The sequence below is a fragment of the Alexandromys fortis genome, unplaced genomic scaffold (assembly GCF_014885135.2).
Source record: "Alexandromys fortis isolate MF-2015 unplaced genomic scaffold, M_Fortis_MF-2015_v1.1 scaffold_0, whole genome shotgun sequence".
Lineage (NCBI taxonomy): Eukaryota > Metazoa > Chordata > Mammalia > Rodentia > Cricetidae > Alexandromys > Alexandromys fortis.
Genome location: NW_026067949.1, coordinates 22,570,704 through 22,588,751, shown reverse-complemented (window position 1 = coordinate 22,588,751; position 18,048 = coordinate 22,570,704). Strand labels below are relative to the sequence as shown.

The 18,048-nt window shown below is 41.0% G+C and overlaps 2 protein-coding genes and 1 long non-coding RNA gene across 3 annotated transcripts in view; 1 reads left to right on the top strand and 2 right to left on the bottom strand.

The window, feature by feature from the left end:
• N4bp2 (NEDD4 binding protein 2) overlaps positions 1–18,048 on the bottom strand; it is a 330,918-nt gene that overhangs the window by 225,899 nt on the left and 86,971 nt on the right. The window lies entirely within an intron of this gene.
• On the top strand, positions 907–8,867 carry LOC126506372 (uncharacterized). The gene is made up of 2 exons (XR_007593206.1): positions 907–3,706; positions 4,576–8,867. It is a non-coding gene; the product is annotated as an uncharacterized lncRNA (long non-coding RNA).
• Positions 10,057–18,048, bottom strand: part of Ube2k (ubiquitin conjugating enzyme E2 K) — a 53,768-nt gene continuing 45,776 nt past the window's right edge. The window contains exons 4-6 of the mRNA XM_050149633.1: positions 14,375–14,474; positions 10,606–10,734; positions 10,057–10,346 (exon numbers count right to left, since the gene is read on the bottom strand). Coding sequence (XP_050005590.1) covers positions 10,272–10,346; positions 10,606–10,734; positions 14,375–14,474 — 304 coding nt within the window. The 3' untranslated portion in view covers positions 10,057–10,271. The remainder of the gene's footprint in view (positions 10,347–10,605; positions 10,735–14,374; positions 14,475–18,048) is intronic.

Below are 18,048 nucleotides of genomic sequence, written 5' to 3'. Positions count from 1 at the left end.
AGAAAGGAATGTTGGATCAACTAGAGTTGATTGTGAGCCCCAATGTGGGTGGGTGCTGGGAATTGAACCCAGGTCCTCTGTAAGCTCATAATCTCTAAGCTCTCTGTCCAACACCCTGAACCCCAGGTGGTCTCATGCCCAAACTGTCCCTTGAACTTACAGTATATAGCTAAAGATGAATTTGAACACCTAATCCTCCTGCCTCTACCCCTAAAGAGCTGGGATTGCTACCCCCACCCAAGCCTTATACTTCTACCTTAACGTCAGGTTTTCACAAACTGTAAGAATAATAGCCTGGTTGGTTTTCTTGCCTCAAATTATAGCACAGACAAATGTCTCTTTTCTAAAGTTTTTGGGCCAAGGTGATGATCAGGACTCCAGGTGGGGGTGTGTTTGCAGATCATGTTTCCTTATTACTACCTGTTGCTAAATAGTTGCCGTTGTCCCGTTGGCACCTAGTTGCTCCTGTCATCTAGCAAAGGCCATATTATTCCATATATATATGTTAAACAACACAACATTGTTTCAGAAGGAGCTTGAAAGAGAACAAACTGGAGTTTTCTATACTTAGAGGGGCAGCCCAGTGCAAGGGCAGTATCTGTGGCATTGGATAGGCATAGTTGTGTATGCCTTTAATCCCAGGATGATCTCTGAGTTCCAGGCGAGCCATGGCTATCATAAAAAGAAGAGGAAGGTAGTTGGGAACTGATGTGATAGTAAAGTCACATATAGTATAAGGAGCATGCAGCTTATTCTCTATTTGGTTAAAAACCATTTTGTGCAAACATTTGTTGTCTTAAGAAATACTATAACTGCTATATGGGAGATAAGCAGTAGAAGCTAGAGTGGAGATATACTTGTCTCTAGACAGATACCCCTGAAGACTAGAGCGATAGGGACAGCTAGAGTGGAGATATACTTGTCTCTAGACAGATACCCCTGAAGACTAGAGCGATAGGGACAGCCGTGTGAGTAGCAGGAGTTGGTCCACTTTTATTTAGTGCAGGATCTCATGTATCTTGGACTGTAACCGGCTAGCTATATATCCAACAATAACCTTTAACTTCATGGATCCTCCTACCCTCCAGCCCTTTCATTGGGGTTACAGGTCTGCACCAACACAGCACTGCAGTGGAGGCCTAGCCAAACAGAGTTTAATGAGACCTCGTCATGACAAACTCCTGAGAGCCATACATAGTTTTTCCGCAGAGTAAAGATTGTGGTAGTAAAGATTGATGTGCAAATTAGTGTTATTAAATCATTGGACTATATGCTCATATTTTTATCCAATTTTATTGAAGCATAATTAAATATGTATGCAGTAAATTACATACTGTATATTAGTAGATGAATTTCTCAGTAAATCTTAAAAGCACATAAACGTAGATAACACAATTTTGGGGATTCATACATGTTAGACATACTAATTCTGTCCCTGAGCTACGCCCTAGCCTTCACACATCTCAACACACAAGCCAAGCTCACATTTATTCTTTAGAGGTATTTTGGAAACCATCTGCTTATGCTGTGCTCTGGTTGCATTCATTGATTGAAAGTGTCATGTTTTTTCTTTTCGTTCTTTGTTTTTTCTTTTTTTTAGATCGGTTTTCTCTGCTTAGTTCTGAATGTCCTGGAACTCACTTTGTAGACCAGGCTGGCCTTGATCTCCCAGAGATTTGCCTGTGGCCAGCTGGACTTAATTAAAAGCATTTGTTAAAGAAAGTTTATTCCCTTAGTAATAACTTCAGTTTTCATTGAGTTGGCAATTCATGAAGAGCAATATTATTGGTTTCCTTACACTTCAAATAAGATTTTTTTTTTGCATGTTTTCCTATAATTGTAACCTCTTTGGTTTTCTGTTCTTCATAAATAGAATAATTTCTACTGCCAGTTCTTGCAACCCTAGTGTAGTGCTGTTCCTGGTAACTACATGATATCTCTTCTTTTCCTCTACCATGTTGAGCACTCTGGTCCTGCCCCAAACTAGAGGGCAGCACTTGGCTGCTGGACAGCTACCATTGTAGCCCTGTCTACCTTCCTCTCAGAAGTAATAACCTTTCCTTTACATAGTTTCCCCACTTGGGTGAATTTATTGCTTACGTTCCTCAAAATCCCAATGAAAGGCCAAGATTGAGACCTTGAATATATGGAAATACCCTACACTGGCACTCCAGCTGGGAATGGAACCACTTGTTAGAAATGCTTTGTAGGGCCTGGAGCAATGACTCAGCAGTTAAGAGTACTGGCTGCTCTGGCTACTTTTCCAGAGGCCCTGAGTTCAATTCCCGGCAACACAATTGGCAGCTCACAACTGTAACTCCAGTTTCAGGGGATCTGACATCCCTACGCCAATTCACATAAAAAAAAAATTAAATCCTTTGCAATTAAGAGAGCCACTGTGAGCCGTCTTGAATCCTAGCACTCTGGACAAGACTGAATCTGAGGCCAGCCAGAGCTGTTTCTGAACAGCAATGAGGTGTTCTGCATTGAGACTGGAAGTATCCATAGACAAGAAATGGTGTTTCATTTTCAGATTCCCCGAATTCCAATTTGTTTTTTGGTTATTGCCAATTACTGTGAGACAAAATGTGCCTATAAACATTATGCTGGCAAAATGACCCTTTAATTTCTTAAAAATTTGCCATCTTTATTCTAAAATTATTTTTTTGCATTTTTTAAATTTAATTATTTTGGATTGGGGAGTTGTATTTGCTTGGTAAGTTCTCACTGTGAGAGCTGTTATATAGCCCAGGTTGCTCTGTGGTCAATACTTTATTCTTGGAAGCGCAGTTAGTGGTTATTTTGTGATAATCCATGTAGCCCGGGCTCTCCTGAATTCTGCCCTCACAGGAATGTGCTGCTGTAAGTATATTTCAGGCAAGTTCCAATTTCAGGATATTTTTTCTTACTATACTGATCATGGTCATTAATTCTTGATGCCATTTTCATTTCTTGTTTCCATAGCTATTTGTTTGTTTTCCCTTTTCTTGGAGCTGAGTCCATGGCTTTACAAATGCTGGCCAAGAGCTCACCAGCTCATCCCCAGTGACGTGTTTGTTTGCCTTCTGACACTGTGGTCACACCAGGGCCTTGTAAACTTGTGTGCTGCACCGCTGGCTCCCAGCCCTCTGGTGGGATTCTGGAGTTGATGTTCATATGTATGAACTTAGCTTTGAGCAATACTTTGATGAAGATGATCTTCCCTCTCTTCTCCCTCAGGTCTGACTGTCAGCACTGGAGAAGCTATGACTACGGGCTGAGGCGGCAGCTCAGATGCTAATGTACTTGCCTCACAAGTGTGTGACTTCAGTACCCAGCAGCACATGAATGGGCTGTGTCAGCATGATTGTAATGCTAGTGCTGGGAGAGCTGGGGCTTAGTGCTCACCTAGCCTAACCCAGCCTCCAAGGCCCAGGTCTCAGGAAGAGACCATCTCTAAAAACACTCAAGGTGAATTCATCTCTGGCTCTCATGGCCAAAATACATGTGCAGCCACAAACACATGTACAGACCAGGGAGCTACCACATCCATCCTCATTCTCATGCTCTTCCTGTCATCTCCGAGGATCCATAGCTAAAGGAGTTTTGATCCTGAGTTTTCTAGTAGGCAGCAGGAAGCCCAACTTTCAGCCAAATCTCACTCCAGGGCTGCACCGTGCAGCAGCTGATGTGTCAGACTCTGGGTTTACTTGCCCTCTGCAAAAAGGTACAGTCTTCCCATGCATTCGCTCTCTGGTGATCATCGCAGAAAATCTGGACCAGCCTTTTGTTTTAGAGGCAGGGTCTCTCTAAGGCGACCTGGTATTTTTAGAACTCACTGTGCAAATCATGCTGGCTATTTACCTACATAGATCTTCCCTGCCTCTTTCTCCTGGTTGCTGGGATTAAGGGTGTGCACCACTACACCTGGAGTGAAAATACTAAATCCGTGCTGCGTCCTTTAAAAGGAAAATCACAGCCTACATACCTAACCAGTTGTGAAAGAAGACAACCCCACTCAATGGGCTGTTCCTAGCTACCCAACTGCTTATGGCCTCTGCACAGTGCTGTTGGAACATCACTAGTTTGAGACATGGTCACACGTCTTGTAATCTAGGCACCTGGGAAAGTCAAAGATGACCAAGTTTTGAATCCAGTGTGGTCTTTATAGTAAGTTCCAAGCCAGTCTAGGTTATAACATGAAACCTGAGCTAAACGGGGGGGGGGGGGGAGACAAAACCCACGAACAGAAGCAACTATACAGTAGAAGCTCAAGAGAAGGCCAAGTTGGCAAATTAGGAGGTATGTTTGTCTAAACAGCATACTACTGGTCCCTCACAAGGGCACCACTAGTTCCATCACAAATGGAAAAGAGCCAAGGAACAGCCATGGGCAGAGGGGCCAGGTGCACGGTGTAGGTGGTATTCTGTAAGGCCCACGCTAGAGCTCATCACTGCCCCCTGCAGGTGCTGCACCACAGCGGTAAAGATCTCTTGCAAAGCCCAAGGGTACCAGTATTTCTGCTGTGGATAGGTGCCAGCATATTGTTTGCAAGTTACAGCCACACTAATTGATGCTGTTTTTGTTCTGTTTTAGGTTCTTTGTCTAACTTGAAGGGCAATGGATTTTCACAATTCTAGCGCGAAGATGCTGAGATCTTTTCTGTGAGAAAAGATAAAACAATGAACCAGAAAGGGTCTCTCACTTGGTTTTCTGGTGGTAGCCTTGAACTCTGGTGATCCTCCCCCCAACCTCCTGAGTACCGGGCCTAGTTATTCAGATGTGGGTTTTTGGAAAAGAACTGAAAAGGGTAGGCAGAAGAAACCCTGACCAGCAGGAATTAGAAGTATGAAGCCTGGCACATGCTTCAGCTACCCCTAAGTTCCTGCGCCAGCTTGCTTTCACCATCATAAATTCTACTGAGGACAAAAGTAGCAATCTCAAATACACCTGGGATGCTTCCTTGCACCCCGCAGACCCTGTGACCACTGCCTCCTGTTCCCCGTGTGTTTTTCTCCCTTGCACGATCTCACTGCCTATCCTCACTGTAGTTTATACCTTGCTCCAGTTGATCTCGTTGTCTCCCACAACAGCCCTCCATGGCAGAGTGAAGGCAAAGCTCTGGGTCACTGGGGACAGTTCTAAAGGGTGACTGCTCAGTGAACATTAGGATCTGAGCTTGAGTCCCAGCACCACATTCAAAAAAATTATTCAAAAAAAGGGGGCTGGGCAGACACATACATGTAATCCCAGCATTGGGGAGAAACCGGGTAGGGGATAAGGCAGGGACCAAAAAGAGAAAGAAAGATCCTCAGTATCCAATCATCTCCACGGTGTCCCAACATGCAGCCACGTCAGACACAGAGACCCTTTAGTGCGTTCCCTTTCTCTTCTGAGGCAGTCTTGTGCAGGCCCCATGTTGGCCTGGAGCTCCTGATCATGCTGCCTGCACTTCCCAAGTGCTGGGGTTGGAGCAATGTGCCACCATACAGGATAGCTCTAACATTTCATCTCATTTTACAAATGAGGCAAAATGCTAAACATATTTACCTAAAGAACCGGATCAGAAAAGCCCTGGTCTTTTATGATAGTATCTAACTATATAGCTCTCATGAGCCTGCCTGCCTGCGTCCTGAGTTGGTCACCTTAAAACTAAGTTTAAAACCCAGGACATACCAAGACCATCGAGAGTCTTCACGGTACCATGCAACTAAAGTGGAAAAGTTGAAACCCTGGGTCAAAACTATGCCAGACAATGCCCCATGTACAAATAAGCAAATCTGACTAAAAAGACTTGACTTGACTCTCAGAATCTATTAGCACATGCACCATTGCGAAGAAACTGTTGAAAGCATTGTTTCTGGCTCTTGTTTAATGTGAAGGCTTAATTCCTTGCCCAGAAATAATACATAAACCATGTGTGCAGGGGGTGGGGAGATAGGACATGCATGCATTTATTTAAGAATTCCCAATAAGGGGGGAAATTCAACATCTTTAAAAATGTGTTTATTTTTTTTAAAAATTCAGTTGTATACAAAAGTGTTTCGTAGTTTTTAATTCTCAAGACAAACACCATCCCTCCACCCGCAGCCCACCCTGCTTCAATGGTATATCTGGTAACCAGCCCATTTTCCCCTTACAGGAAGTTGATGACTCAGAACAGACCCTCCTACAGAGTTCACCATCACTAACAAACTGTTTAGAGATCTAAAGAAGCTAACAAGCAAGGTTCTTTCCCGGTGAGGTTAATGAAAATCCCTAAAATGGCAGTAACTTCCAGCAGACACAACAAAGCACCATCAATTGCTGAAAGTTAAAAAATAGATATTTTTCAATAATATTTCATTTTCTATTGGAAAAGTCTTTAAATTACATTAAATAAGTCTCTTTTCCCTAAAGAAATTGTCTAGCTTCTGTTATGATGCCTGTAAAAGGTAGGTGACGGTAAGAAGACATGATCGACCAGCAGCAGCACAGTGCAAGGACTGGATCCACTTGCCTCTGAACTCATCAGACAGCAGCCGAAGGTGACACAACCAGGGCACCCTTCGGGGAGGACTGCAGGCTTCTGAGGCCCTAGCAGTGTAAGAGAGCCGGAAGAACAGCAAGGGAAGAGGCACGAGCACCCATTCCTTCCACAGCGCATCTCTGCTTTTCATGGCAGCTGCAAACAAGGGTGTCACAGCAAGTGTAGACACTGGAAGTCATGCGACAGTGAGAACCTGGAGTAGGCTGATGGGTGTGCATTTACTGAGCCAGGAACTGGAAGGTGGAAATGCAACTCTTAAGCATCAACTCCTTGGAACTAGAAAAAGTGATTAATACAGAATCATTTTGTCAGTCCATGAAATAAAGTTAACTGTAAACAGACACTTTCCTTTTTCTTCTTCCTATCTAAACACTGTTTCTGTCTATGTACAAAATATACCTGACTCCACTATTCTCTGCCCAAATTCATCTGAAGTCCTTATACCACCAAAAACTCATTCTGGCGTTGCTCCACTGGCTCCCGAAACACCCTATTTCTACTGCAGTTTAGAGCTCCTAACAAGCATACGCTTACAGTTGAGCTCTGCTTTTCACACTGGTAAGTTTGCTCAGCATCCTCACCAGTAAAATAACATGCTGCATTTTGTAGTGCATAACGAGCAAAACCTGCTGCCAATTCCTTCCTGCAGACACATAAGGATTTTTGCATAGTGTTAAATGCCACCAACAATCAGGAATACAAAAAAATTCAAAATAAGTGTTTTAATCTCGGTTCATAGGCTATACTTCTCAAAAGCCAAATATTCGATTCCAAACATTTACATATATTTGAAGGTGTTACGTGTTTAAGATAAGAGACATCTGAGATCACAAACTCAGGGCAGCTGGTTAATCCCAGTGCCTGAAGTCTACATCCTGTGCTTGCAGTCAAACCTTTCTGTGATCTAGCCCAACATGCTTACAACTAAGTTTTCTATTAAAGTTGGGCAGAGGCTCAGAAAAAAAAAAAAAAAAAAAAACACAAAAACTGGATTATGTAAAACCCCTTTAGAGGGTCAGTGACTTGAAGTAAATCTGCATGCTCTAAATGAGAACCCACTAAAATTACTGGGGAGAAGCGATGTTCCTACAAGGTTTGTGGAGTTCTGGCTGACATGAAACTCACAAATCTGCCTGCCTCTGCCTCTCAAAAAGTCTGGGACTAAACCAACACCCAGAACAAAATAGAAACTTTTTAGGACTTTTTAAACTGACAAATTCTCAAACACAGAAATATAAAAATAATTTCACGTTTTACTAAGTCTGAATTTTTAATATTCTGCTTAAAGTATTTAGTACCAGAATAAAAAGCCTAAGTTTCTTGTTTTTGATGAACTAAAGCTACCAGTTGTGAAATGAAAACAAACAAAAACAAATAAAAAGAGGACATCACAGAAATACAAAAATAAAAAGCGATTAACACATTAAGTAAAAATGAGGAAAAAGCTCAACCAGTCTTGCTTATGTAACCCAGATAGCTTTGAACTTGTGTATTTAGCACATACATGATGGGGCCAGTCTGCAACCAAAAAAGGGAGGGAGGGAGGGAGGGAGGGAGGGAGGGAGGGAGGGAGGGAAGGAAGGAAGGAAGGAAGGAAGGAAGGAAGGAAGGAAGGAAGGAAGGAAGGAAGGAAGGAAGGAAGGAAGGAAGACCAAAGCAGGGCTTAACTGCAAAGTAGGTGACGCATGGCTCCAGTCATCTGAGTTCTCATCTGTCTAACCAGACAAATACCCTGACAATATGGGCAAAGAGTAAACTCCAAGATACCTAAATATTAGTGTTACCAAGCTGCCTCCACTAAAAAAAAAATCTAATCAATAATGGAGCTAAACTTTCCATGATTTCACACAATCCCATCTAATCTCAGGATATAAAGAAAAGTACAAAGTTTAAGCTATTTAAAATAAATAAAAATCTTGTTTCCTTTGGCATCTTTAGGACATAAACTACAGCAATAAAAGGTGTGGCTGCAACAGGAAATGTGTGTATCTGCAAACATGGAGATCATAGCAGCCTGAGTTTAGTGCATGGCCCTAAGAGTCACTGCTAACTGAGAAAGCCGTAGAAGCTGCTGGAAGACCTTCACATCTTCAATGTCATAGTCTAGTTAATGGCTCTTTTATTGCTTGTAGTATCAAGAATATTGAAAAGTCAAATGAAGTTAGGCTGAGTTAACAGGTTCAAAAAGTATTTTCCAACTACTATGACTACAAGATGAAGAACACGCCCAGCACTTGGGGGCAGAGGCAGGCGGATCTCTGTGAGTTCAAGGCTACCCTGGTCTACAAGAGCTAGTTCCAGGACGGGCTCCAAAACTACAGAGAAATGCTGTCTCAAAAGAGAGAGAGAGAGAGAGAGAGAGAGAGAGAGAGAGAGAGAGAGAGAAGAAAAGCAAGTGAAGAAGACTTTAAGAAAAGAAACCTTTTAGAATATGATTTTCAGGAGAGCCTTACTTTAATTCAGTCTGATTCCATTACATTTCTGTCACTTATGCATTGGTCCTCAAATAAATTTATATTTGTATCTCCTACAGAACAACTGCCTACATATTCACTTGAACCTTATTAAGATGGTTAAATTAAGTGTCTGAGTCTGCAAAACCAAGAGTCTTTAAACTTTGGAACACAGAGTGAGAAGTGACAGCGAAGAGCAGAAGTCTATGTACAGAAGGGAGAGTTTCAGTTCTCACACTGTCAAAAACATCATAAAGAAAGCTAGATTCCTATATGCATCTGAAGTATGTACAGTGAGACACCGACAGCTTCTGTGTGTCAACACGGGGAGTGCAAGAGTGCCTCAAGTGTCTGACAAAAGCAAACTCTAAAGTCCCAGTTAGACTTGACACTACTGAAAACAGCTGACTACATCCTTCAAGTTTCCAAAGACTTCATCAGTTTAAACATGTCAAACTCAATTAAAAAAAAAAAAACCTAAGTAGGGTCCTTTATTAAGTCTGGGAGTACTACAACATCAAGTATTTAATTCTTTTATAAGAGAAATAAAATTGGCAGCCCCATTTTTACATTATTACTTACATAGTAAAGCACTCAGACAAAACATTTCAAATCTATGACCTAAAACAGAACAAGGGACACTTCCTCAGCACGTTTCCCACCAAACACAGAAATTTACCATGAGAATCTTAGCTTTGGATGGTTAACAGGGAAGAAATAAGAGTGTCCCTACCTGTCCACAGGGACCGAAAAGCTCCGATTAGGTCATCTTAAAGTCTGGATAAATCTCATAATCCGAATTTCCTAATGCTTAAAAGGGTGGTCTTTTTAGCTACCCATCCTAAGAAGTCAAGTACAAGCATGCAAGTAAATTCACAGGCACGAGGATCCATGTTCAAACGCTTAGGGTAGCTGTGATGCAACACGACAATGGAGCGGCGACACTCGAGTGTTTCCCTAGTTATTCAACAGAACCCTGAAGCAAACTGCTAGTCTTGTTACATGGCTAAACACTAACGTAGCATGTTTTTCCATGGTTTTAGCTTAGCTCAAAGATTTTTTACACTATTAAGAAAAAAATTAAAGTATTTCCCCTTTTTAAATTTACACAGACGTTTAATTAGCTTTATTTACAGAGCAGGGAATTTGGTTGGTTTTTTTTTTTTTTTTTTTGCAGTCTCCAATGGTGCCTAGATAACATCATCAGGCAAGAATGCCAGTTTAAAAGAAATTTATGCAGAATCCTAAAAATAACAGATGTTGGTGCTCCTCAAGAAGAGGTGAGCTTGGCCTGCAGCAGCTCCCATGCCTCAGTTACTCAGAAGCAGTTCTGTTGCAGTCTCTACATCCCATGATTTTGAAGACAAGGCCACTATTACTGCATTCTGTAAAAAGAGGACAAGAGCAATCACAACTCAAGGAAGCACTTGCTAAGCACTGAAAAACGTTACTAAGGTTTTACACTGAGAATCATGCATTCTTTCCTCTAGCAATGACTGGAATCAACAAAAAGAATCATTATTAAATTCAATAACAAAACACTATTAACCAGAACTAGATTTCTTTTACATTTTAAGTCCACCTGTTCCAAGGACTGGGAGCAGTTTAGAAAGAGGAAATCAAATCAACTCCTCCTGTACTTACCCTATCAAAGCCCATAGCACACAGGTTTTCTATTTTTTTGGTGTATTCTGGACTAGAAACTGGTGCTCCAGCATACACATGTGCCCAAAGTCGAGCTGTCTGCTTGAACATTTCAGGATTTTGTTTGTACTACATGGAGGGGGAAAAAAAGATTAACAGGACAATACAGTGATAGTCAACACAGCAGCTCAACTAAGGCTCTGATTCTTCTAGAGAAAACACATTTCTATTTAACATGGGGCTCCTCTGGGCTGGGGCTGCAGAGATCAATGAATGGTAGTGCTAGCTTAATAATAAGCCCACAATCACAAGGTCAGTTACCAGCACTCCATGTGACAAAACACAAACTGGTATTCCTTTTCCACTGCGGATGTGTCATTCAAAAAATGAAGCTTTGTGAAAATAAAGGACAAAGTTAATACACTTTAAACAAGCATCTATTATTAAATGAACCCATTATTGAAATGTCCTAATCATTGTACAGCAAATCACACAACTCAACAAAATCAGCTGCATGTTAAATTACATGAACACTGGCTGCTAAATAGAAGCAACTATGTTACTCTTGGAGCCGCTCTGTAATCAAGTAAGCCCAACCCTAACTTGTATCACTACCATTCAAGAAAATTTAAAATTCAGAATGCTTTTACATAGATTTGCCATATAAATTTGAAAGATGTGAGGTACATTCATTTGTAAAAACTGTCAAACTGTTTAATAGCTCCTTTTTTGTTGTTATTGTTGTTGTTGTTTGAGACAGGATTTCTCTGTGAAAAAGCCCTGGCTGTCCTACAACTTGCTCTGTAGACCAGGCTGGCCTCAAAGTTACAGAGATCTGCCTGTCTCTGCCTCCTCAGTGCTGGGAATACAGGCGTACACCACCATCTCCCAGCCACTTAATATTTCTTATCAAAGTACTATTTTTAAAGGTTTTGAAATATTTATTTACATATGTAAGTATGTGTGTATATATGCACATGCATGTAGAAACCCACAGAAAGGTCAAGAAGAGGGCAGTATAGAACTGCGGAATGCGGGTGCTGAGATCTCATCTCTCTAGTCACAAGGCAGAAGGCAAATCAAATCATTCTTTCCTTCTCTCCCCCTCTTTTTCTTTTGCTAAAATAAGTTCTCACTATATAAACCTGGCTGTCCAAGCACTCTCTATATCTACATCAGGCTTGCCTCAAACTCAGAAATCCACCAGCCTCTACTTAGAGAGTACAGTGGTGGTGCATGCCTTTTGTCCTGAACTATATAGAGGGGCAGAAGCAGGAGGATCTCTGCGGGTTCAAGGACAGCATGGTCTACTGAATTGGTTCCAGAACAGCCAGGGATACATAGAGAAACCCTGTCTCCAAAAATAAATAAAACAAAAGATATATTTAATGTATTTCAACACTTTATTACCTAACAAGCAAAATTATTTGAGGTGTTAAAAGTCAGCTTTGATCTTAAATCTCAATCTGTGGGAAAATCAAAGCTAAGCTTCTTAAGAAAGACTTCTGCTACCAAAATGAACAAACAGCATGTGTGTGCCAACAGTGAAGAGTCATAACTTCAAGCACTTTGAAGTTCAGCAATGGAACTAAGGAGGCATGCATAGAAAAAATGAGATTGTCAAGGGGAAGGAAGAGAAAAAGTTGTCAAAAATATATATTTACATTAAAGTCATAAAAAGAAGCCTGGAAAGGCGTCTCAGGGGTTAAAGAGCACTGGCTGCTCTGCAGATGACTAGAAATCAATTCTCAGCACAAACTTCAGGAGGCCTAACTTCTACTCAGGGTATCCGACAACTTGACACTTCTTCAGACTTCTACGGGTACGGGTACTCAGGTATACAAGAGACACAACAGAGACACATTTTAAAATATCTTTTTTTTTTTTTTTTTGATTTTCGAAACAGGGCTTTTCTCTGTAACAGCCCTGGCTGTCATGGAACTTGCTTTGTAGACCAGGTTGGCCTCGAATTCACTGAGATCCAGTTAGTTGCCTCTGCTTCCTAAGTACTGGGATTAAGGGTGTGCATCACCACTGCTCGACAATAAGATTTCCTTTTCTTTTAAGAGCATAAGGATAAAGAAATTTGGACCAGAAAGATGACTTAGCAGGTAGGAACACTACCCGCAATAAGCCTGACAAACTGAGTTTGATGCCTGAAAGCCTGCCAGGGCTCCCAGCACTCAGGAGGCTGAAGCAGGCAGTTCTCTGTGAGTGTGATGCCTTCTGCTCTACAGAGTGATTTCCAGGATAGCCAGGACGACACAGAGAAGCCCTGTCTCGAAGAAATAAAAACAAACAAAATACAAAAAGAGTTTGATGCCTGATACCTGAGTAACATGGAAGGAGATATAGTTGTCCTTAGACCCAAACATTCCTGCCACAAAGTAACAGTACCCACACTTAAACATTAAGTAGGCACGTATATGTGTGCACATGTGCTTACACACACACAAATAATAAGCACTTTTAAAAAATTAAGGATACTTGATAAATGTTTCCTCAAAGAGAAAGCAAGAAAAACAGAATGACATAAAAATGATATGATCTCAAATCACAGGTGTTAGAAGTGTTAAAAAGTTACAAAGTTCAAAAGGATAACTTATCATGAAGAACCTTTGCAATGTAAACAGTAGGCTCTAAGTGAGTGATAGTGAGTTCCTAACCACTTGGTTTTGGTTGTTTGTTTTGAGATAGGTTCTTTGTAACTCTGCCTGGCCTGGAATTTACTTAGTAGAGCAGGCTGGTCATGAGCTCACAGTGGTCTGCCCGCCTCTACCTCCAACTGCTGAGATTGGAGTGCACCTCCGCACTTGGCAGTTGATGCTGTTTGAGAGAGGATTTGAGGGTCAGGAAAAAAAAACTCAAGCACAAGCAGATCCTTGGCTTGCAGTGACAGAGTAGGCGCTGTGATCATCCAGTGATCAATGCAAGGTTAAAAACAAGAGTGGGCTACAAAAGCTTTCATTAAAAGAGGGTAACAATGGCCAGGAAGTAGTGGACTGGGGAGGCAGAGGCAGGCAGATCTCTCTGAGTTCAAAGTCAGCCTCGTCTACAGAGTGAGTTCCAGGAAAGCCAGCCAGAACTGTTTAGAGAAACACTGTCTCAAGAGGGAAAAGAAGAAAGGGGGGGGAGGGAGAAGAGAAAGAAAGAAAAATAGAAACTGAGAATCAACTGTTAAATATAGGGAGAGAAGAGAGAAGTATTTCATACATCGAGAGATGATGTTGTTTAACAACAAAAATGCTCAGTAAATCAATACTTACAGTAGAGGTTGGCAAGCTATGTCTCAAGGATAGATACTCGTAATATTATTAGTAATTTACGCCTTTCAAGTCACAGACAGCATGTAACACTGTCCCTGTGACTGTAAATGACTCTGTTCCTACAAAATAAGATTACCCAAACCAGCCATAGTGGATGGGCCTTACCTTATCCTTAAAGGCATTAAAGATAAAAAGCAACACACATGAAAATCACTCCTAAGGCCACTGTGGACTCCACTTCTTTGGTAGGGGGTCATTAGATTACCACCAGGAAGAAGTCAAGAATGTACGGAGAGCTACACGGGTGCACAAATGATAAAGCGCATGTGGAAATGCTAACTATAGAATCTGGATGGTAGCTACATAGGGACTGACTGTGGAATTCTCTCATACATTAGCATCTATCACATGCCCAATTAAACCATTTCCAAATAAGCTCCAATAAAGAATGTTCATATGCTGACATCAAGTCTGAGAAAGTCTTTCAAAATCTGTCTTCTTACCTGATTTGCTACTACTGCATCCTGGGGGTCATCTGGTTCTGCAGCTGCCAACAGTGCTTGCAATGACAATAATACCGTGCGGAGAGTCATTGCTGCCGCCCTAAATTTCAAAATAGAGAAATATCCTGCTTAAAAGGGGTTATGAATGACATAAACAAAGTGTATGTATTCTGAATTGAAACAAGAGTTAACAACTGTGTGTATAATTGCCAATTTTTTATTCTTACAATGAGTCTATTTTTAAGACAATTGAAATCACATCCTTACCCAACCTTGCTTTTTCCCATTACTTTACCTATCCTTTAAGCTTTATGTACTTGCTGCATTGTTAATTTGTTTTCTTCTTCTTCTTCTTTTTTTTTTTTTTTTTTTTGATTTTCGAGACAGGGTTTCTCCATAGCTTTTTGGTTCCTGTCCTGGAACTAGCTCTTCTAGACCAGGCTGACCTCGATTTGTTTTCTTCTTAAGCAAATATTTTAGATTTTATATGTATGAGTATTTTTTCTTCATGTATGCATATGCACCTAAACGCGTGGTGTCCAGGAAGGTCAGAAGAGGGCTCTGGATCCCCTAGACCTGGAGTTACAGATGATCCTGAGCTGCTGTAAGGATGCTGGGAACCAAGGCTAAGTCCTCTGCAAGAACATGTGCTCTTAACCACTAAGCAACCTCTCCAGTCCCTTGCCCATAGTTCTTAATAAAGAGATAATTCAAGTTATTAATACTAATACAACCTATGGGATTTTCTGAAGGAATTCTGCTTTTAATTATAAGAATATTTATGTATGTGCACATAAATGCAGGTGCCTATAGAAACCAGAAGCGGCTGATTCCCTACAGCTGGAGCTACATACAGTTCTCTGTCATCCAACATGGGGACAGGGAATTCAACTTGGGTCCTTTTAACCACTGACCCTCTCTGCTGACATCTAAGATCCTGCTAAATAAACTGCCTTTTAGAAGTTCTGCAATCAGTTCATAATATTCCAAACTGGGACAAACAATATTATCACGTGGAGCTGGAGACGAATCATAGTTACGTAAGTGTACTACTTTTGCAGAAGACCTGAGTTTAGGTCCATGTAACCATGCTGGACAGCTCACAATTGCCTGTAACTCCAGGAGATTTAATGCTTTCTGTCCTCTGTAGGGACTCATATACAGTATATATACCAATACAGATACATAATTAAAAATAAAAATAAGCAGTGCTTAAATAATGCTTTTAAATATACTTACAACACCTTGTCTTTATGAAGCAATTGTTTAAAATGAGCTTTATTAATACTGAAATGTTAAAGAATATAAAATCTACAACACAATGTACTGAAGAATCATCAACAGTACAGTTTTCTGAGGCCCTGGAGAGTCTTGTTAAGGCAAGACACTCTACCATTGAGCTACAACCCAGTCCCGCCCGCCCCTAGCCACAAATGATCATTCTACATCAGCCTTTTCTAATTGAGTTTGTAATTCCTAAAACAAACAAAAACCCCAGTTCCCAGTCTCATCTACAGAGCAAGTTCCAGGACAGCCAGGGCTACACAGTGAGACTATGTCTCCAAACAAAACAAACCAAAGCAGCGACTATTTGCACTGTCCGTGGAAAATACAAGGTGATCCTAAATGTTCAGGCTACAAGGTAATTTATTAGAAACAGCATGTGTGAGATCAGTCAGTGTCATTAAATGTCCTTCTCCCCCGATCAGCAGCATCAGCAGGACAAGGGCACCTGTTTTTGGGACAGAGTCTAGCTACAGGAAGACTTACTGGTTCCTCCTGACTCATCCTCCCAAGTGCTAGGACTTTAGGACTGTATATCTCATGCTCAGCTAAATTCTCACGGCACACCTGCTCAATTAAAGCTGGGGTGGTTTGAACAGATTGTCTAATTAAAATGACAAAAAGTAGTCATTTAAAGGAGGAAGGGAAAGTAATTAGAATAAAAATATTTTTAAAGATTGATTTGATTGATTGATTTATTATGTATGCCGTGTTCTGTCTGCATGTATCCCTGCAGGCCAGAAGAAGGCACCTTATCTCACTATGATGGATGGTGGTGAGCCACCATGTGGTTGCTGGGAAATGAACTTAGGACCTCCGGAAGACCAGTCACTGCTCTCAACCACTGAGCCAACTTTCCAGCCCTACAATGAAAATTTCTAATCAATTTATATCTCTAAGGGAAGCTAGAGCAATTAGGAACACCTGGGATGATGCTTAAAAGTAGCATCTTTTGCTACTGCAAAGCACTGGCACCTGGTAGACTCAGAAGACTAAGACTTCAAGGGAATCCTCAACTACATAAAGAGTTCTGGGCTACACTGAGACAGAGCGGAGTAAATAAAACAATAATAGGCTGACATGCTGAATTAGCATTTAAATACAGTAGTTCTTTTCAAAGCTTTTAAAGCACAGGTTGGCAGTGGAAACCTTCACTCTCAAGAGTACTGTAGGCAGAGATAGGCAAGAGTTCAAAGCCAGCCTGGTCTACAGTTTCAGAACAACCTCAGCTACATACACAGTATTTTAAAACAAAACAAATACTTTTCAAATAGCTATATAGCTTTATATCCTAGCCGACAAAGCAAACGATGTATTTTTTTTCTAGATCTAGGTGTTTAATTTCCTAAGAACTTCAAATTAATTTTCAACCAAGACTTATTAATATATTTTAAGCACATACAGAGGCTGATGAGATGGCTGAGTAGATAAAAAAAACTTGTGACACCAGCCTGAAGGCCCCAGTTCATCCCCAGAACTCAGGTTCGAAGTGAACAGAATCCATACTGATGTCTTATGATCTTCACACAAGCACTACAGACACACCAGACACACGTACAGTAAGTTCTTAAATAAAAGAGCAAACAGACATAACCAAATTTAGCTCTTAAATACTCATACTTGTCTTTCCATTACACAAAAAGATGAAAACTCATTCCTTAGAAGAGTATATCACTCTAATTTTTGTGAATTTCAGGGGCTGGAGAGATGGTTCAGTAATTAAGGATCCCTGTTGCTCTTTAGAAGACAAGATACAGTTCCAAGACCCCATAACAGCTTCCATCTGTCTATAACTACAGAAATAGAGGTTTCAACACTCTTATGACCTCCACAGGCTCAGACATGCACGTATACATACATGCAACCAAAAGACCAATCATAATTTTTAAAAAAAATAGTTTAATTAAAAAAAAATCTTTCCAAGGTTATGTTTTGTCTCTTCTGTCCTTTGTCTGTCTATCCTCCCATCCTTCTTTTTCTTTTTAATGTGCAGTGGAGCTTTGTCTGCATGAAGTGTCAGGTACACTGGACCTGAAGCTGTAGACAGCTGTGGGAGCTGCCATGTGGATGCTGGGAATTGATCCCAAGTCTCTGGAAGAGCAGCCACCTCGTCAGCCTCTCTAAGGTTATTTTAAAAAGGCACAGCACATTTAAAAATAGCCTAGATTTATCAGCAAAAGAATGACTTTTACTAGCAAAACACACACACACACACACAAAAAACACAAGCTGGCGACCAAATGTTCTAAGGGACTTTGTTTTCAGTCAGGCACTCTCTAACATGGAGATCACGGAGCTTATGCCTAGGTCCACCAAGAACTTTCTTACAGCCTTCCTTTTTGCTCAACATTGTGGAGAAAGCATCTCACTTGGTGTCCTGAGAAGGCCTG